The sequence below is a fragment of the Protopterus annectens genome, chromosome 2.part1 (assembly GCF_019279795.1).
Source record: "Protopterus annectens isolate FY-2018-M chromosome 2.part1, PAN1.0, whole genome shotgun sequence".
Classification (NCBI taxonomy): domain Eukaryota; kingdom Metazoa; phylum Chordata; order Ceratodontiformes; family Protopteridae; genus Protopterus; species Protopterus annectens.
This window is the reverse complement of record NC_056729.1, coordinates 206,566,086-206,587,431: the sequence shown is the minus strand read 5'-3', so window position 1 is coordinate 206,587,431 and position 21,346 is coordinate 206,566,086. Positions and strand designations below refer to the sequence as shown.

At 44.4% G+C, this 21,346-nt stretch overlaps 1 protein-coding gene across 4 annotated transcripts in view; it reads right to left on the bottom strand.

The window, feature by feature from the left end:
* The window catches only part of LUC7L3 (LUC7 like 3 pre-mRNA splicing factor), an 884,970-nt gene that overhangs the window by 509,616 nt on the left and 354,008 nt on the right, over positions 1 to 21,346 (bottom strand). For all 4 annotated transcript variants that reach the window (XM_044062091.1, XM_044062090.1, XR_006363602.1 and 1 more), the window contains exon 8: positions 15,163 to 15,434. In XM_044062091.1, the coding sequence (XP_043918026.1) occupies positions 15,163 to 15,434 (272 nt within the window). The remainder of the gene's footprint in view (positions 1 to 15,162; positions 15,435 to 21,346) is intronic.

The following is a 21,346-nucleotide window of genomic DNA, read 5'->3' as shown; positions in this document are numbered from 1 at the left end:
CAGTTTCCAGGCTGTGACAAGGTTGACTCCATAAACCTTTTAAGTACCACTGAAGTTTCCTCATATGCAGTCATGCATATGGAATCAGAAGTATGCAGGAGGCCATGAACCCAAAGGCTTGCAGTGTATGCCTTGCAGATAGCATGTTTTTGTGGCCACCTGTTTGAAGTAAGTCACCAAATGAATTTGCTTTTCTGGCGTAAGGAAAGCCACCTGGGCAGTTGTATTCAAGCTTGCACTCAGGAAAGTAATCTTTTGAGAGGGTACCAGTTGAGATTTATTTTTGTTTATGGTGTACCCTAGACAGGTTAGAACTCTTTACAAATGCCAGATGTTTTAGAAGAATGGCCTGGTTTTCTGCCTGAATTAAGACAATCGTCCAGGTATGGATATATTTGAATATTTGCCTGCAAAATGCAATTACTGGAGCCAACTCATGCAGCCTGCTTTGAAGCGTAGGAATCCTCTGCAAGATTCCCTGATTGGGATATGCAGGTAAGCCTCTTAAGTCGAGAGTTGCCAACCAGGCATCCTTGCCTAGCATAGGAAGTAACTGGTAAAGAGTCAGCATCTTGAATTTTGGAATGTCCAGAAAGGTATTTAGAGTAGACCAGTCCAGAATTGGACGCCATGATTAGTCTTTTTTGGGTACCAGGAAAAGTCTGGAATAGAAACAGTGTCCCTTTTCCTCTTCTGGTACTAGATGAACTGCCCCCATGTTTAGGAGGGAAAGTACTTGTTTCTGAGCCTCTGCCCACTGATTTGGGGGCAGGTCTGGACATCCATTTGGTGTTGGCAATGTGTGGAAATGAAATCTGTATCCCTGGGACACTATTTAAAACCCATTTGTCCTGGGTTATAAGTTGCCAGTTTTCCCCCCAAAGGGGCGGCTAAGGCAAGTGCTTGGTAATTTCAAAGGGAAGTCATTGAGACCGTTTACCACAGGGTGGTGCCTTGTTGTTTCCAGATTTGGAAGTGGAAGCACACCATTGCTTAGTTCTGAAAGTCCCTAGGGACTTAACCTGGTGCTTTTGGAATGTCTGGGTTTGGCCGTAGTGGCTCTGGAAGGAGCTGGAAAGGACCAGTTCTTAGTAGGCCAATGCCTACTAAATCTAGGAGGTTGCACTTGTAAGAAATCTTTCACAGTTTGCATAGATTTAGCTTTATCTTCCATCTTTGAACTTCTTCAGCCTTATTGCCAAACAGGCGGTCCTGCTGTAAAGGAGCATCCAAAAGTTTTGCTTTAACATGATCAGGCAGAGATTGCTCTAAGCCAAGCATGCCTTCTAAGCACAGACCCAGTAACAGCAGCCCTACAAGAGGCCTCTAAGGAATCAAAACCACATCACAAAGTATCTTTGCCAACTTGTTCAGCTGAATGCAATAAATCCTGCAAATCTGTATTATCCACACAGTCAGAAATCCACATCATTTTCTGTTTAAGCAGTCCCATGATATGCTGTTGATATTTTAGCATATGGAATTGACAGTTTAAAGCTGCACAAGTATAAACCTTTTTACCCCATCTATCCAGCCCTCTGCAGTCTCTATCAGAAGGGGTAGGATTTTTAGCAGTAGAAGCCTTAATGCCCTTGGGACCCTGAGAAAAGGTTTCAGGGTCCGCAACAGGATTTTTGAAAAGGAATTTGTGCAACTCAGGAACCCTGTAGTTCCTGTCTGGTTTGCTAGGTGCTGGAGGCAAGGAATCAGGGGCCATACTGGATTCCAAAAACACAACAATATCTAGTACAGGAGGTATAGCCAAAGGCCTATGCTGAGGAAGAAGGAAATCCCTAAGCCTCTTTTTGGATTCAGAGAAATCCTGACTTCCCAGTGGAAATGATCCCTTAAGGTATGTAAAGTTTCCCCAAAAGAGAAATCCTCAGGCAAAGAAGCAGAGGGAACGGAATCCTCTGCAGAGTCCTCATAAGTAGGTATGGACAGATCCAGATCATTTAAAGAGAGAGTCAGAAGAAACAGAGTCCTGTTCAGAAGATTCATAGTCAAATTCAATCCAAGTCCTGGGGGGGGGGGGGGGGGGGGCGTTGACTACCCCTGATCAGAGTTAAATCTTCAGCAATTTTGATAATTTGTTTTTGTAGGCATAGGGGCCTGAACATGTGGCCTGGGCATCATTTTTTTTTTTTTACACCTAGATCAAGATTTAGGCCTTCGCACTGAAGTTGGAGTTGGTTTAATATGAAAGTCTGTAGGCCTGAATACACCCTCAGAAGCCGGTGCCTGCTCAACGGCTCCGGACCCATCCAAGGTAGAGACACATTGGCGGGTTCCACATGTGAAGCATCTCGTGGCATACCAGACTCCAAATGGGTCTCAGTAGTGGCCTGCGAATCAGAAGTAATAGATATCAGGGGCTGCGACAGCGCCTCACTGAGTACCGGCGAACTGGCTTAGAAGCGTCATCGGCAGCTTTGGACCTCAACGGCCGGTTTCTTTGCGTTTTTTTTTCGGTATTCCGGTAGTCGGATGGCTAACAGACGTCATTTCTGGATAATTAAACTGAGAACTGAAATATTTTGAAACAAAACTGTTCCAACGATGGATAGTGCGCTGATTAAATAAAGCACAAAACTGACAGCAAAGTATGTCGTGGTCAGGGCCTAGGCAAGGAAGAGAGTACAAATGAAAATCCTTACGAGGTATTTGCTTCCCACAAGTAATACAATTATTAACTTACTGAAATCTGTAAGGAGCAAAAAAAAAAAAAAAAAAAAAAAAAGTTTCCCCAAATGGGTACTTGGCTTTTAGTTTAAGACTTCGGATCTGAAACTCTAAAAATGAAAATTTCAAGAGTCTGCCGACTGGCACTTGCGAACTGCTTCGGGCACCACGCGGCAAGAAAGACTGATGTAACGGCATCTGCTGCATGTTTTATACCCCCGACTACAAGACGTCATGGAAGGGACAGCAACTGACGCAGGACCCAAGACTTTGTTAATCAGGCCGACTGAGGGCAACCTGCCAGCAGATTACCCAAATGTAAAGACAATAGTGAAACAATGAACAAATTGTCGTTTGAGACCCTTGGCACAAACACTGCAGTTTCATCCATAGCAATCCTGTTGGAGAGCTGGTATTTAGAAAAGTCGATGCCATCAACAAAGGACTCTAATGCACGTGCACTTTTAAGAACTTTAGTATCTTCTAGCTTGAACAGTGTTGTTGATGATCTTAGAGACTGTTCATATCGCTGAAGGAAGTCATCCAGCCAATGTTGTGATTCTTAAAAATATCCCCAGAAGAATTCAAACTGTGGTGCCATTGCAAGGGCAAATGCTTGAATATCAGCCCTGCGTACAACCAAAGCCTTTGCTCTCCTGTTCGCAATCCATTCACAGATTATGTCTTCCAGCTCAGGAAATAATGGTTGCCGAGCTGATCCACACTTGCACGTCTTATTTCTCTCGTCGGCCTGTTGACTGCCGTTATCGTACGCTGCACACCATATTCGGACCATTCGGAGGAGATCCAACTTCTCCGCTATCAGATTCTTTCCCCGGGAGTCCTCCATGACTCCTTTTTTGTACTCGACAGAATAGCTCTTTCTTTTTGCACTCATCTTGTCTGGGGGGGGGGGGGGTAAATAAAGACTTGTGAGACAGGAGTGGCAACACAAAATGGAGACGGTTAAGACACCACAGCCATTTAACAAGTGTGCACATTTTACGTGTGTTGCTTGTACTTTAACCAAAGTACATTTGCCAGTGTTTATGGGCCAATGATCTCAGTCAAGTGAGAGTGAGGATTAGAGTTCCAGTAAAAATCGTGGAGGACTCCCAGGGAAAGAATCTTACGATTTACTGCAAAGAGAAGTTGGGTGTCTGAATGGTCCAAAAATGGTGAGCAGAGCACGATAACCTCAGTCAACAGGTGTTAATACTTAAGTCAGTCGTGTGTTGTTGACTATCTTAACTGGGGCTTACTTTTTGGGGTAGGGCTTATATCATGACCACCCTGGAAAGCCATGCTAGGTCTTATTCTCTGGTTAGGTCTTATTTATGGAGAAATATGGTAGTGATGTCTGAAGGGTATTAAAAGTTTAAAACCCAGAGTGTTAAACAGCATCTCCAGATGAGGGTGGATGAGAGTCCCCTTCTGCTGTGTGAGTAGGGTCCACCTTGTGGGGTAACTTGTGGCAATTGCCCTTGGTGAGGGATAGTAGAAGGGGGAACCAATGCTGCCTTGGCCAATAGAGAATCACCAGCAAGATTTTTGGATTGTCCCTCCTGACTTTTAGGAAGACCTTTTGAATGAGAGGAAAGGCATACAGAAATCATCCCTTCCATGAGATGGTGAAGGCGTCCACTCTCCAGGCTAGTGGGGAGTGGTCCTTGATACAAAATTCTCAGTTGTCTGTTTTGGGGAGAGGCAAATAAGTCTATTTGAGGTGAGCCCCACTGGTGGACAATGTCTAGAAAAACTCTGTGCAACATCCACTAATGAAGCAGACAGAATGATCTTCTGAGAGCATCCGCTTGGTGGTTGTCCTGGGATGTGATGTAAACTGCCCGTAGAGCAGAGTTGTTTTGTGAGGCTAGATCCCAAAACTGCACTGCCAGCTTGCAGAGGAGGTAAGACTTGGCGCCCCCCTGTTTATGTACCACATAACCGTGGTGTTGTCTGTGAAGATTTGAAGGGGGCCTGGCTGTAGCAGGGGAGAAAAAAGTACAGGTTGTGTACCCACCATAAATGTAGATGTTAGAGTGCATTCACTGTTGCAGTCATTACACTTGGTTATCCTGCTGGCAGGCTACCCGCAGTCGGCCAGAATTCCAAAGTCAAGGTCCGGCGTCAGTTGCTGTCGCCTCTTCCCCGACGTCAGTGCGCCAGGGGTATAAAAGATGCAGCCAACGCCATTTTCTTCAGATTTTCTTGCCCCAGGTGCCCCCAAATAAGCAGGCTAAACAAATTATGCTAAGAAGCACGCATGTACTAAAATAAACATTTCCTTCATCTACAAGCAAATACACCACATATGTTGTACAGAATAGAGAAGTACAGAAAAGTCACAGCAAAGAAAAGGGGGATGGTGGGTGGGTGGGTAACCTGGACTGCAACAGTGAATACACTAACATCTACATTTATGGTAGGTACACAACTGTACTATGTTCACAGTGTTTCACTGTTGCAGTCATTACACTTGGGTTGAATCCCAAAGCTGAGGTTGGGTGGATGGGCCTAAACAGGATTAGGAGAGGCTACAAAGGCCCTGCAGAACTGCAGTGGCAAAGCCTGCTCTGGATTTAGAGCAGAGAAGTAAGTGGTAGTGCTTGGTGAAAGTGTGTACTGAACTCCAGGTTGCAGCCTCCAAAATGTCTTTGGTTGGTACTCCTCTGAAGAAGGCTGCTGAAGTGGCTGCTGCTCTGGCTGAATGTGGCCTAATTCCCTTGGGCACTGATTTGCCATGTTGTGAATAGCAAAAACGAATGCAGGGTCCTATCCATTTTGAAATAGTCTGCTTAGAGATAGGCTTTCCTTGTGATCCTGCAGCATAAGCTACAAACAGTTGCTCAGTTTTTCTGAAAGTTTTTGTTTTGTCCAAATAGAAGCGTAGCTGTGTATGTAGCGTGCAGAAAGTCTTTCCCCTTTATTCTGGGGATTTGGATAAAATGTTGGAAAAAGAATGGTTTGGTTAAAAGCCACACTGGATACTACCTTTGGCATAAATGTTGGGTTGGTCCTTAGAGAAACCCTGTCCTGATGAAAAATGATGAAAGGTTCCACTGCCATTAATGCATGTAACTCAGACTCTTCTTGCTGAAGTTACTGCTAGGAGCAGAGCAGTTTTCCATAAGAAATTTATATCAGCTGTATTGGCTGGCTCAAAAGGAGGCAGTGTGAGCTTTTCTAACAAAATTGAGGTCCCATGTAGGTACTCTCCTTGGGGGCCTTGTTTCTTGCCCCTCTGAGGTACTGTCTTAGTAGTGGATGAGGGAAAACCGTATTGTAATGAGCTGACATGGCAGAGGCATGGATCTTAATTGATGAGAAGGATAGGCCTTTGTCCAGCATCTCAGTTAGGGATTGTAAAATCTGAGGTATATTTGGAACAAGTGGTTAGAGTCCTTGTGCCTGGTTCCAAGCACATAATCTCTTCCAATTTTCTGCATAAGATTTCCTAGTGCTGGGCCTCCTGGCTTCTAAAATAACATCCATAACAGCTTTAGAGAGAGGTGTGGTCCGAGTGGCTATATTATCTGCCATGCAGCCAGATTTAAGGTTCTGAGTTGACTGTGCAGAATCTGATTGTTTTGTTGAATCAGATTATGAATTTGAGGTAAAGCCCAGGCTGGGCCTTGAGACAAGCTCTTTAGGATTGGGTACCAGTGCTGGCGTGGCCAGTCTGGGGCAATCAGAATAATTTTTGGTTGCTCGTCTGGCTTTTAGGAGCACCTTGGGAAGAAGAGGCAGTGGATGAAAGGCATAAACTGTCAGTGTTTTCCAGCTGAATGATAGAGCATCCACTTTACGTGACTGTGAATGATAAGTTCTTGTGCAGAATCTCTGTAGTTGGCAGTTGTGAGGGGAGGCAAAAAGATCTGCCTGTGTGTCCCCATTTCCTGGTTATCATGCTGAAGACCTGTGGATTTAGTTTCCATTCGTGATGATCCAGGAGATTTCTGCTTAGTTCGTCTGCCAGAGTATTTTTCTTTCCTGGCAGGAATTGTGCCTGCAGATGTACTTTATAGGTCAGTGCTGTGTTCCACAAAGTCATGGCTTGCCTGCAGAGGGGGTAGGAATGTGTGCCCCCTTGCTTATGTACCACATAACTGTGGTATTGTCAGTCTTTAGTAATAGTTGTCCTGGATGTAGTAGAACCTTGAAGGCTGTCAGGGAATGCTGTACGGCTAGCATCTCTTTTTGATTGATGTGAAGATGCATTTGTTCCTTGGGCCATGTGCCCTGAATACATTTTCCTGCCATGTGTGCCCCCCCCCAGGCATAATCCGATGCATCTGTTATTGTCTGCCTGGCTGTGGGTAAGGTGAAAGGCTGTCCCTTGTGGTGACAGGCCAGTGCCCACCATCGAAACTCCTGTTGCAGGCATGGAATAAGAGTCACTATGGTTTCTAGGCTGTGGCAATGTTGAGTCCAAACTAAAATACCATTGTAGTTTCCTCATATGCAGTCTTGCACAGAATTAGTAGAATGAAGGATGCCATGAAGCCCAGAGCCTGCAGAATTTTTCTTGCAGGGAGCTGGGTCTTTGTTGCCATCATTTGAAAGTAACGAGTCAGTTGTCTTTGCTGGTCTGGCATGAGATAAGCCATCTGGGCAGTTAAATTTAAGCTTGCACCCAGGAATACATCTCGAGAGGGCACTAGTTTTGACTTCTTTTCGTTTACTGTGTACCCTAGGCAAATCAGTAATCTTTTTACAAATGCCAGATGCTTTAGTAGAATGTCCTTGCTCTCTGCTTGAATAAGGCAGTCGTCCAAGTAGGGATATATCTGAATTCCTTTTTGTCTGCAAAATGCAATTACTGGTGCCAGGCATTTTGTGAAGACCCTGGGTGCAGTAGATAAGCCAGAGAGCAGCGCAGAAAATTGGTAATGCACTGAGCCAGCTATGAATCTGAGGTATCTTCTGCAAGATTGTCTGACTGGGACATGCAGGTATGCCTCCTTGAGGTCCAAAGTAACTAGCCAATCCTTCATGCCCAGCATGGATAGAAGTTGCTGCAGTGTCAACATTTTGAATTTCGGAACAACCAAGAAAGCATTTAGGATCGACAGGTCCAGTATTGGTCTCCAGGCTTTGTCCTTTCTGGGTACCAGGAAAAGTCTTGAGTAAAATCCTTGTCCTTGTTCTTGCTGTAGTACTCTTTGAATAGCTCTCATGTCCATGAGAGCAGAAATTTGTTTTTGTGCCTCTATTGGTTTTGTGGCAGGTCTGGCATAGCTTTTGATTTTGAAAGGGTGTGAAAGTGGAACCTGCAACCCTGTGAAACAATATTCAGTACCCATTTGTCCTGGGTGATCATGTGCCAATTTTGTGCGAAAAGTGCTAGCTTTCCCCCTAAGGGTGCTGCCAAAAGGCAAGTGCTTGGCATTTGTACAGGGAAGTCACTGGGACTGTTTCCTATAAGGTTGTGATTGGTCTTCTCCTCCTTTGGGGGCTGAAGCACCCCATTGGTTTAGGTCTGTATGAGCCTTAGGGCTGAGATCTGCCTCTTGGGCATCTGTATCTGCCTCTTTGTGGCCTGTCTGGTGGCTGAACCTGTAAGAAATCCTTTACTGTCTGCAATGATTTTGCTTTATCCTCCATTTTCTTTAACACCTCTTCTGCCTTAACAAGAGACAAAGTATTATGCTGTAGTGGAGCATCCAATAATTTTACTTTAACATGATCAGGTAAACTTTGTTCTTTTAACCAAGCATGCATTTGAATGACAGAGCCTGTAACTGCAGCTCTGCAAGAAGCCTCTAATGAAGCAAAACCACATTGCAGAGTATGCTTTCCCACTTGTTCAGCTGCATGCAATAAATCCTGCATTTTCTTACTGCCAGGACATTCTGAGTTTGTAAGCATTTTCTGTTTTAACAAAGACATTAGGTATTGTTGATATTTGAGCATGTAAAACTGGCAGCTTAAAGCCCTTGCAGCTAAAGTAGCAGAAGTGTAAACTTTTTCCCCCCATCTATCCAGAGTTCTGGAATCCCTATCAGAGGGAACAGGGTTTTTTGCAGTGGAAGCCTTAACCCCTTTGGGACCCTGAGAAAATAGTTTCTGGGTCAGCAGCAGGGTTTTTATAAAGAAATTTATGAGAGTCTGGGATCCTGTAGTACCTGTCTGGCTTGACTGGTGCAGGGGGTAAGGAATCAGGAGACAAACTGGATTCAGAGAAAACATCAACAATATCAAGCACAGGGGGGATAGCCAGGGGTCTGTGCTGAGGCAATAAAAGAAAATCTGAGCCTTTTCTTGGATTCTGAATAATCCTGGCTATCCCAATGGAAATGCTCCCTCATGGTGTGCCAGGTTTCCACAAAAGAGTAATCCTCATGTGGAGAGGCTGAAGGTATAGAATCTTCTGCATCAGAGTCCTCACAGGGAGGGAGAGAATATCCCTGATCTGAAGAGGAATCGGAGGAAATAGAAACCTGGTCAGAGGAGTCAGTCAGTATCTTGCCTAGGCCTATCAGGAGGGGGATGGGAACCCCCAATCAAAGTAATTAGGTCCTCGGCCACTTTAAGCATCTATTTCTTTGGCATGGATGACTGTCCAGGAGAATGCTGTACTTGTTTCCTTGTCTTTAATGGTGTTTTTGACTTTGCCTTGGCTGCTGTAGTGGACTTAATAGTAAGCTGTGAAGGTCTGAAAACACCCTCAGAAGCAGATGCCTGCTCAGCGGCTCCGGACCCATCTGAGGGAATAGTTTCCGCAGGCCCAATACCTGGAGTTTCCAGAGGCCTAGGTGTCTCCACGTGGGAGTCGGATGCGGCCTGTGGCTCTGAGGTAGCGGGTGTCAGGGGCTGCGAAAGCGCCTCACTGAGAACCGGCGACTGGCCTAGAAGAGGCTTCATCGGTTTTAGACATCGGATGCCTGTCCTTTTCTTTGTCTTTGCGTTTTTTTTTAATTCCGGTCTGTTGTTCCGACAGCATTATGTAGTTAAATCTTCAGCCAGAGTAATGTAAAGCAAAATCAAACAGACGCTTAATAGCACGTTGGTTGAATCTAGCACAAAACCGACAACTAGCAATGTGGTCAGGGCCTTGGCAAGGAATACAGTAAAAGTGAAAATCCTTATGAGGTATTTGCTTCCCACAAGAAATACAACTGTTAACTTTTACTGACATCGGTCTGGAAAGTTTCCCCAACGGGGTACTTAGCTTTATTGAAGACTTCGGTTCTGAAATTCAATTTTGAAAATCTCAGGAGTCGACCGGCACTTGCGAACTGGTTTTGCTTCGGGCACCGCACGGCAAGAAAGACTGAAGAAAATGGCGTCGGCTGCATCTTTTATACCCCTGGCGCTCTGACGTCAGGGAAGAGGCGACAAACCGTCACCGGACCTAGACTTTGGAATTCTGGCCGACTGCGGGTAGCCTGCCAGTAGGATAACCCAAGTGTAATGACTGCAACAGTGAAACAATAACATCTTTCAGGGCTAAATGAACTGCAGTCATTTTCCCTTACGTTGATGTGCTTTTTCAGGAGGGTTGCCTGCTAGCATTCTTGCACCTTGAGGCCCTTCATGGTAGCCCCCTAGCCCAGATCTGAGGCATCTGTGCATATGTTGAACTGGTGTGGGGGGGTAGGAGCAGAAGGCCTGGGTTAATTTGAAATTGTTGAATCCACCACCGGAACTCTGCCTTTAGGCAGGGTAGAAAGGGGATCTGGACCTCTAGAGGGTGGCTGTGTTGTGACCACACATTCTTTAGATACCACTCTAGCTTCCTCATGTGCATCCTGGCTAGCAGCAGCACAGGAATATAGCGGCTGCCATAAGACCCAGAAGTCAAGTGAATTGTCTTGCGTTGGTGGGTCTGGATAAGTTCCTAGTAGTGATTTGTTAGGGAAATTGCCTTGCCCGGAGGGAAGGAATGCCTTCATCAGGTCTGTTCAGATCCTGCATCCCAGGAAGATTTTTTCCTGCTCTGGTCCAAGGGATGATTTGGGGAGACTGAGGGTGAACCCACCCTTTGTAGTAGAGTCATGGAAAACTGCAGATTTTTTAGGGCGGTCTCTTTCTCTACAAGAATGAGAATATCATCTAGGTAGGGATAGATTTGAAAGCCCTTGGTCCTGCAATAGACTATGCTGGGAGCTAGGCATTTGGTGAAGACCATGAGTGCAGTGGATAAGCCCAAGGGCAATGCAGTAAATTGAAAGTGAGAACAGGGCCCAGTCAAGATTAAGTACTTTCTGTGAATGGGCTGTACAGGGATGTGGAGGCAGGCCTCCTTCAGGTCTAGAGTGGCCATGAACGCTTGGGGTGGCAGTAGTGGAAGGAGGGTCTGAAGGGATAGCATTTCTTAAGGAAGGGTCCTTTTAGGAAGAGATTTAGAAAAGAAATCCAGGATTGGCTTCCATGGTCTGTCCTTTTTTGGTACTAGGAATAGCCTTCAGTAGAAACCTTTTCCATTTTGTCCTGTGGGGACAGGTTCTGTGGTTCCATGAGCCAGTAGGATCCTGTATAATTTGTGGAATAAAGTGTAGTTGGTTTTTGGGGGGGGGAGGAATGCCCCCTGGTGTAGGCCTTTCTTTTTGAGATAGGAAATATCCCTTTTCTACTATTGTCAGAACCCAGCGATCTGGAGTGATTGTTCTCCAAAAGGGCTTGGAGTGGGGAAGACTGGCTGACAGAGGGAGATGGGTAAGGCAGTCACACATTGTTGGTACCATTTTGGTCTTGAAAGGGCTGTTTTGTTCATAGATTGGTACTAGGCTATCAGACCTAGGGCCTATAAAAGCCTAGCCATAACAATTCCCTGGATAGCTCTTCCCACAATATTTACTTCCCTGGACCCTTGTCCAGCAGGGCGATGGACGCGATCCCCAAGGTGAATTTCTTACCTCCCATCCAATCGTCAAGGTTCCTTCTGAAGAGGGCCAAGGAGGTGCTCTGCTTGACATGTATGGGCAGTCAATTCCAGATTATGGGGAGTCTCTGGGTCAGGAACCTATCCCTCCAGCATGTTTTTTTCATTGGGATGACAAGGTTTAGATCCCTGGAGCGTGTGGCTCTGATTGGGATTTCTTTAAGTGGAGCATGCTCAACAGCTAGGGTTTGACATGGCCTTGTATTTTAAGTGGAGATCACCTCCGAGTAGATGATATGCCACAGAGTATAGCTGTTTTTATTTTTTTTTTTTTTTTTTTTTAAAAAGAGACTGTCAGCATAGGGCATCTGCTTTAGGTCTGAGATTCTTTTAGCGAGGTATTTCTGCGGCCTTTCCAGCTGTTGCAGATGTCTTGTGAGGTACATACCAAACGGGGTGTTGTACTCTATAATGGGTCTGACGAGGGATGAGTACAGTGGGACAATGACCTCCTTTTTTCTGAATGAAAAGCCCTTAGTGATGGTGTGCCAGATAGGATTTCCTGACTGTTGTGGCGATGTGGTTATCAAAGTTGAGATCACTGTCTAGCTGTGTCTCCAAGTCTCTCATCACACTTTAGGTGTTTAGTGTACTGCCACCGCTGTGGTAATTCATGGGTACATGTTTTTTTCCTAAAGGGGATAACTATGCATTTATTGGCATTAAGCTTGAGCCCATGGCTCTGGCACAAGCATCTGTTTCTGTAAGGACCTTTTATAGAAGATCCACATCATTTGGGGATTCAATAATGGCTCCCAGTTTGCAGTCATCTGTAAACTTCATTAGCCAGAGCCCCTTAATGTTGGCCTGTACTTCAGAGAAGTAGATGCCAAACAAGAGAGCGGTCCCAGGACTCAACCCTGAGATACTCCACTTGTCACCAGTCTAGAGCTAGATTTGGAGTCGGCTACTTTTACAGTCTGGGTTCTGTCAGTAAGCCAGTTTGCAACCCATCCAGTGATGTAGGGATTTATGCCCAGCTTAGTAAGTTTATCTAGGATTCCAGAGTGAGGGATGGTGTTGAATGCCTTGGCGACATCCAGACAGGCTGTGTGGACCGCCTTATCCTCATCCACAGCTCTACAGACCGATGTGAAGAAGTCAATCAGGTTCAGGAGACCAGATCGGCCCTTCACAAACCCAAAATGGGTGGGGTCCTGTGTTTGAAGGCTGCCAATATCCGTTTATAAGTTCATGATAACGCATTCCATGCCATTGCAGATCAGGCTCATCAGATTGATGGGAAGGTAGTTCCGGGATCCAAGGTGGATCCCCGTTTGTGGAGTGTGATAACTGTAGCTGTGCACCACTCAGTGGGCACAAAGCGTGAGGTGAGGCTATGATTAAACATGACACTTAAGTGAGGTGCCAGTTCATTTTGTAGTTCATGTAGTACACAGCCCGGGATATCATCTGGTTCCATGGATTCTGTATTTTTAGCTTTGGAAAGTGTGATTTCTACTTGTGTGGCCGTGACTATCAGAATTTGGCAATCTTTTGGTATGGAGATGGGCCCTTTAGAGGATGAAGTTGGCACTAAATCGATCTGCCAGGATATTGGCAATATCCTTGGGATCAGTATATTTAATGCCATTCTGTTGTAGCTCAGAGCAGATCTGAGCATTGCCATTTAGATTCTTGACAAATTATAGAATGCCTTGTGGTTGTCTTTGGAATCTTTAGCAATTTTATTTTCGTAACTAGCTTTGAAGGATTTTATGAGGGATCTCAGCTTCTTACAGAGGCTGATAAGGGATTTCTTTTTTGCATCCTAGGATTTTCCGCTTTTCTGCAACAGTTTCTTCCTTCTGTTGTATAGTTTATGGCAGACTACCAGACTGGCTTCCTTTTTTTGGAGGAGAGTGTCTTGGTTCCATTTGGGATGGCACGATTCATGCACAAGTGGATGTGCTCGTACAGTGCCTTAGTGTAGGATTCAGCAGTCAAGACTTTCAGTTCCCATCTGCATAGGTGTCATGAAATTAGTCACTTCTGACTTGAGTAGCATAAAGTTGGCTTTGGAGAAGTTTTTTATGGAGGTTTCCTCACTGGGGGGTGGGGGTGGGATGTGGGATGTCAAGGGTGATTAGCTTAATGTCACACCTGACCAATGAAGGGATGACCACTGGTGTGGAGAATCTTCCATGTTGGTAATGACCAGGTCTAGGATATTGGAGCCCCCAGTGGGACAATGGATTAGTTGATCCAGGGTGTTGGAATTTATGAATTCCAAGAACCGTTGGAAAAAGGTGTTGGTACCAGAGTAGTTTTCCCAGTTAATGGCAGGGTAGTTGAAATCACCCAGTATTACGGTGCTTGGTTGTATCTTAATATTTTCCAGTATGTGGGTAGGCTGAGAAGACGTTTGCCTCCTGGTTCCTTTCCTATGCCTGGAAGGAGTAGCAGCAGTGGAGGGGATTTGTCAGACATAGGTCTTAGCTGGATAGTTTCTGTAGTATTCTGATATAGGAGATACTAGAAGGTGCTTAATGTCTTGTAGCTTCCTTGCTCTTCTCCTGAAGGTTCTTAAACAGCTCAGCAGACTGTTTTCCCAAACAGGAGGTTGTGGTCTAGTGGTGCATCCAGAATTTCAGATTTGAAATCTTCAGGCAATGGTTATAACCGAATCAATGAATACCTGCGAAGCATAGATGCAGATGCAGCAGATCTAGCAGAGGCCTCTGCAGCATAACTGCATCTAACAGAGTGCCTGGTCAACTGAGATGCCAGGTCAGTTTTGATGCTACTTCGGACAAGACAGTAGCATATAAAACAGCTCCATTTACGTAGAGAACATTCTTTAAGGAGGACATTTATTGTTATGTAGCTAGAAAAGGTAGTTCATTACGAACGGAGGAAGGGTAGTATATTAGGTTAATAAATCCATTTGCGAGGAGTGTAGTCCCACTGTGAGTGGTATTTTGTGGAGTGTATTAAACAGGTGTTGTATCATGCCACTGCACCTAGGACTTCTCTCAAAATACTATTACTCAGACAATGTAAAAATGTCACCTGCAAGTTTTTCAACAAATTACTCAATTGTATAAACTGCCACTAAATGCTACAAGTGCATATTAAATGTTATCTTATGTGTTAAATATTGCTACTAAAACGCTACACAACTTTAGATGCCTTAGATGCTCTTTTTAATGCAATACATTTAGCAGATTTTTTCCCCATGCCTCCTCTGAAAAAGTGTCATCATATATGCAGCTGTACTTTCCCAGTAAACAAATAAATCTCTGGCTGAATCATTCAATTGTACCTAGAATATTTAATTTGCATTTTACATTACACTCTACTTTGAAATAGTTTTTGGTTCTCAAATTCCATATAAATTCCACAACTCTTGTGCTGACCACCACAAAGCACCTTCCAAGAACATCCTATCAATTCAATGTTCCCTTAATCACTGCATGAGCAAAATTACTGAATTTAGTAGTTTACAGACAAATTACACAAAATGAATATACACACACAACTTCTGCTCTGAAGAACACACAGGGAAAAAAATGAGGGTAAACATTTATCTAATATGTCAAGCAAGCACAGAACACAAAATGGCTTACAAATAAAAAAATCTTTCCATATACCTGCTACTCCTATCTCGTTCCCGGCTTTTTGAACGTTTGCGGTCTCTCGATCTACTGCGTCTCCTGTCTGATGCTCTACTTGAATGTCTGCTGCGTGAATTACTTCTCCTACGCTTTTCTCTTTCCCTCTCTCTTTCTTTTTCCCTTTCTTCTTCCTCTCGCCGCCTCTTTCTCTCCCTTTCTTCTCTTTCACGCTCTCTCTCTTTCTCTTCACGTTCTTTCCTTAATCTTTCCTCACGATCTGGATCTTCACTCTTCTTTCTTAATTTTTCCTTAATACATAAAGATCAAAAATTTGTAGTTCGCAAAACAAACGCACACACAACAGGTGTGAATGTGTATGTATATATAAATACACATATACACACAGACACACATATATATATATATATATATATATATATATATATATATATATATATATATATATATATATATATATATATACACACATACATACATACACACACACACAACCATAAATAGACCTACAAGAATCAGTTTCACTTCTGTTCTGAAATGGAATCTAATGATGTGCACATAAAAGAAAATTCCAGTAAATTTCTCTTTAAACATGACAGCACTCCATAGCACAATGCTACAAAAAAATGCTATGAAAAACTGGTATCTAATACTACAAAAGGTACACATGTATCAAACATTATTCAAATCTTCAAAATCTTCATATCGGTTTGCATTAATACCATCTTCCTAAAGGAAGTACAGAGATTTGCAAAGCAATAATGAGCAAGGTTCCGGAGTGGTGGAGCTGGGTTGGTCAATATCAAATTAGAATAAAGTAGCGAGAAAGGACAGAGCCAGCCTTCACGGGTGAAGGTGCTCTACGCGACGGGTTGGCATCAACTTCCTGCCAATCCATTATTTCCCATATAATGGCTCCTTTCAGGCATCACTGCTTGCATATTATATTATGTCAGGCTACTTAAGTCTGTTCTGGACATTAACTGCAGAACATCTCCCATCTGCTTTGCAACAGTTATGCAGTATAGTTTTATCTTCTGACAACAGCTGTGTGTTTTTTTTATGTTGCTACTTAGACTGTGACCAGTGTGTGTGTGTGCGTGCATGTGCGTAGCTCTGTTTGCACAGCTCTGATGTTCAAATGAGTAATATCCATGTGCCTTGAAACAACTTGTTTGGTCTATCTTCCCACTGGTAGCACAGGACAGTTCTGATCCAACAAACTCTGGGTTATGGCACCATAAATGGGTGTGACAGGAAAAAAAAAACACTAGAGAGAATCAGTGGCTACAATCAGCTTTAACATATCCATGGTAAATACCCAGTTTCCCTTCTATAAGGGCTGATAAGCTTCCTGTTCTACGAGGAGGAACTCTGCGGTGAGAGCAACTCAGCTTTACAATGAAGAACATCTGCTGAAGCTGTATGCACAAGACAAATCGAAAAGCAATGCAGAACAATTTATATCACAAATAAAAGGAATGAAATGGGAGATGCAATACACTACAAAAGAGAACTGCGAAGAGTGGAAAAGACCTAGTCTCATTACCAGCCAAAATGCAGCTGCGGTATTTCTAAGGCACGGTGGAATTTGTGCAACGATGCTTTAGGCTTTGTAAAATCAAAATAGAAAGAGAAAAATAGTTGTGCAAAACCTTACAATAACCATAGATGTCCCGTCTCTTCAATGTTGCAGTATTCTTGGTGTAGGATTTTCCGCCTCAGGCAACCCATACGCCGGCTCCTACACAAAAGCTTCAGCTTGGTTGTTGTAGTTGCGTGGGATGTCACACGTAGGACCCATAAACCAGGGACCTTAAATGTGATGTCTGCACGCACAGCCCTCAGAACTTGGAAGGCCCAGCAGGAGGAGTAGCCAGTGATATCAGTCATAGGGTTAGGGGGCCCTTTTGAGGTTGTGTAGGTCAAAGGATAGGGTGTGGAACCCCAGAGACTGGAAGATACGAGTGATTGTGACAGAGGATAAGGGGGTTTTGGTGGGTGGGAAGGAATTCTGCAACATGGAAGACAAGGACATTTATGGTTGTTGAAAGATTTTACACAACTATTCTATGTCCTTCTATTCCTATGTTGCAGTATTTTGGGTGTGGGAGTACCACAACTCAGTTGCAAGGAAGGGTGGAGGTAGAAGAGGCAGATCCCAAAAACTCCTGCAGGATTGCCCTGGCAAATCCTGCCGTTGCTCTGTAGACAGTCTAACTTGCAGGGTTTTGTGGAAGTGTAAATAGTGGACCATGGGGATGCTTCCAGTATGGAAGCGGTGTCCAGGCCTTTTAAAAAGGCTTTGGAGGCTGCCACTGTCTGGTGGAGTGAGCTTAGATTCCCTGCAGGAGCTTTTTGCCATGGTGAGAGTAACAGAGGCAAATGGTTTTCCTAATCCAACATGTGATGGTTTGTTTGGAGACTGCCTTGCCCAGGGCCGTGGGTGGAAGAAAACAGTTGATTGGATTTTCTAATGGATTCTGGTTTGTCTAGCTAAAACATTAGTTGCCTGTGCACATCTAGGGAGTGGAGTATTCTCTCACCATCATTGGTAGGAGTGGGATAGAAGGTGGGATGATAAACAGATTGGTTTAAGGACAGATCATTGACCACCTTTGGCATGAAGGGTTAATTCTTAGTGTTACTCTATCCTTGTGGAAAGGCAGTGTATGGGAGATGGGCCATCTGGGCCTGTAATTCAGACACTCTTCTGGCTGAAGTTATGGCCACTAGCAGTGCTAACTTCCATGTGCACATTTGCAGAGTAGCTGCACTAGCAGGTTCAAACGGAGACTGGGTTAGTTTTTCCAGTAAGAAGTTAAGGTCCCAGGGTGGCGGGGATGGGCTTTCTTGGTGGTCCGATGTCTAAGACCCCTTTTAAGAATAGTTTCAAGTTGAGCCTGGCTAGTAGGGGAGGGTCTAGCGGCAGGCTGAGATTTCTGGAAGGTGAACTTTCACTGAAGAGTAAGAGAGTCCACCCTTTACTACCCAACACACAAGCAAGGACTGGGGTGGGGGGGTGGGGTCTGTGATGCTTGGATCCCTGCCCTTGTCCAGACACAATTTTGAAAATCGTTCCCATTTAGCCAAGTATGATTTTCTTGTGGCAGGTTTCCTGGCCTCCCTCAGGACTGAAAACACATTCTCTGAGTAGTGGTGCCTAAAGGGAATTAAGTTAATCACCCACAGAGTCAGTGACAACATCTGCAAGTGTGGGTGGATGAGGGTACCTCCTTTTGTTGCAAGAAGGTCCACCTTGTGGGGTAAGTTGTGGTGACTGCCCTTGGCTAGACTGAGAAGTGGGTGGAACCAGTGCTGTCTTGGCCAGTGGGGAGTCACCAACAAGATTTTTGGTTTGTCTCCTGATTTTCAGGAGAACTTTCTGAATTTATCTAATAGTACCCTTACAGATGATACTGAAAACTATTTGATACATGAAGTAATCAGAAGATTTTGGCCAATACTTGTGGAGGATAGTAAAATAAAGTACAGTTTTGTACCTACCATAATTGTAGATGTTCGAGTGCATACACTGCTGCAGTCATTACACTTGGGTTATCCTGCCGTCAGGCAGTTCCCCAGTCAGCATGAGTTCCAAAGTCTTGGTCCGGCGTCTGTTGCTGTCGCCTCCTCCCTGACGTATACCCCTGTTGGAGTGACAAGATGCAGCAGACACCATTTTCTTCAGTTTTTCTTGCCCCAGATGTCAGGTGCCTCTAAACAGGTAGGCAATTCCAATTGCTAATAAAACATACGTAAGAAAAGCAAAAAAAAACAACTTACAGCTACCAGCAAATACTCCTCATAGGTAGTAAGGGTAGAAGACATAGGTACGTACCAGCCAGTAAGAGGGGAAGGAGGGGACTGCAGCAGTGTATACACTCTAACATCTACATTTATGGTAGGTACAAAACTGTACTATGTTCATCGTGTTACACTGCTGCAGTCATTACACTTGGGTAGAATACCAAAGCTGAGGTAGGGTGGCTGGTTCTAGAAGGCATTAGGGGTGGCTATAAGGCCCTGCAGCACTGCAGTGGTGAAGCCAGCTCTGGATTTAGAGTATAGAGGCAGATGGTAATGCTTGGTGAAGGTTTGTACAGAACTCCAAGATGCTGCTTCCAAAATATCCTTGGTAGGTACTCCCCTGAGGTAGGCAGTTGAAGTGGCTGTTGCCCTGGTGGAGTAAGATCTAATGCTGCTAGGTACAGGTTTTCCATGGTATGTGTAGCAGAAACGTATACAATGTCCTATCCATTTTGAAATAGTCTGTTTTGGCTTTTCCCTGTGCCCCTGCAGCATATGCTACCAACAATTGCTCAGATTTTCTGAAAGCTTATGTTTTGTTCAAGTAGAAGCGTAACTGCCTGTGAATGTCCAAAGAGTACAGTAGTCTCTCCCCTTTATTCTGTGGTTTAAGATAAAAAGTTGGCAGGTGAATAGTTTGGTTTAGAGCCACACTGGATACCACCTTTGGCATAAACGTAGGGTTAGTTCTTAAAGACACCCTGTCCTGGTAGAAAATGAGGAAAGGTTCCACTGCCATTAGTGACTAATTCTGAAACTCAGTGCTGATGTTATTGCCAGGAGCAGAGCAGTTTTCCAAGAGATATAGTTTAATTCTGCTGTGTTAGCTGGCTGAAAAGAAGGTAAAGTTAGTTTTTCCAAAACAAAGTTGAGGTCCCAAGTTGGAGTAGGTGCTCTACAGGGTGGTCTTGCTTTTAGCCCCTCTGAGGTATTGTTTTAACAGAGGATTACAGAAAATTGGTGGATTCGTGCTGTAATGAGCAGAGATGGCAGAGGAGTGGATATTGATGGATGAGAAGTAGAGGCCTTTGTCCAGCGTCTCAGTTAAGTATTGTATCTGAGGAATGTTTGGGACAAGAGGGTCAAGGCTGTGAGCTTGGTTCCAGGCACAGAATCTCATCCATTTATCCGAATAGGCTTTCCTGGTACTAGGCCTTCTGGCCTCCAGAAAGACATTCATAACAGCTTTGGATAGAGGCATTGCTTGCTTGACTAAGGAATCTTTCATTCAGCTAGGTTTAAGGTCTTTAGCTGGCTGTGCAGTATTTGTTGTGCTGTCAGCAGATGTGGGATTTGAGGCAAAACCCAGGGTGGTTCTTGTGCTAAGCTCCTCAAGATTGGGTACCAGTGCTGGCATGGCCCGTCTGGTGCAATCAGGATCATCTTTGGCTCTTCTTGCCTGGCTTTTATGAGTACCTTTGGCAGGAGAGCTAGTGGTGGGAAAGCATATACTTGTAGGTTCTCCCAGCTGAATGAGAAGGCATCCACTTTCCATGCTTGTGGATGGCAACTCCTTGTGCAGAATTTTTGTAGCTGGCAGTTTTATTGGGGATGCAAACAGATCTATGTCCGGGCTCCACCATTTCTGTGTTATCATTCTGAATATTTGTGGATTCAATTCCCATTCGTGGGGATCCATGAGGTTTCTGCTCAAGTCGTCTGCCAGTGTGTTTCTCTCCTGGCAGGAATTGCGCTTGCAGATGAACTTGAAGGTTTATAGCGGTGTTCCACAAGGTCAAGGCTTGTCTGCATAGGGGGTAAAAGTGAGTACCCCTTGCTTGTTTATGTACCACATAACTGTGGTGTTGTCTGTCTTTAGCAGTAGTTGTCCTGGATGCAGCAGGTCCTTGAAAGCTACAAGGGCATTTTGTACAGCTAGCATCTCTTTTTGATTGATGTGAAGATGCCTTTGTTTTGCAGGCCACGTGCCCTAAATACATTTGCCTTCCATGTGTGCTCCCCAGACGTAATCCGATGCATCTGTTGTCAGTGTTTGCCTGGCTGTGGGTTGTGTAAAAGGCCTTCCCTTGTTGAGGTGACAAGCTTGAGCCCACCACTGAAACTCCTGTTGAAGGCAAGGGTTTAGTGGTATAACTGTTTACAAACCTTGATAGTGTTGAGACCATACATTCTTTAGGTACCATTGTAGTTTCCGCATATGCAGTCTGGCATATGGAATTAGTAGTATGCAGGATGCCATGTAACCCAAGGACTGCAGAATTTTTCTTGCAGGGAGTTGTGTCTTTGTTGCCATCAATTGAAAGTATTGAGTAGGTTGTCCTTGCTTGTCTGGCATGAGATAAGCCATCTGGGCCGTTGTGTTCAAGCTGGCACCCAGGAATATTCTTGTGAGGGCACTAGTTTTGATTTTTTTGTTTACTGTGTACCGCAG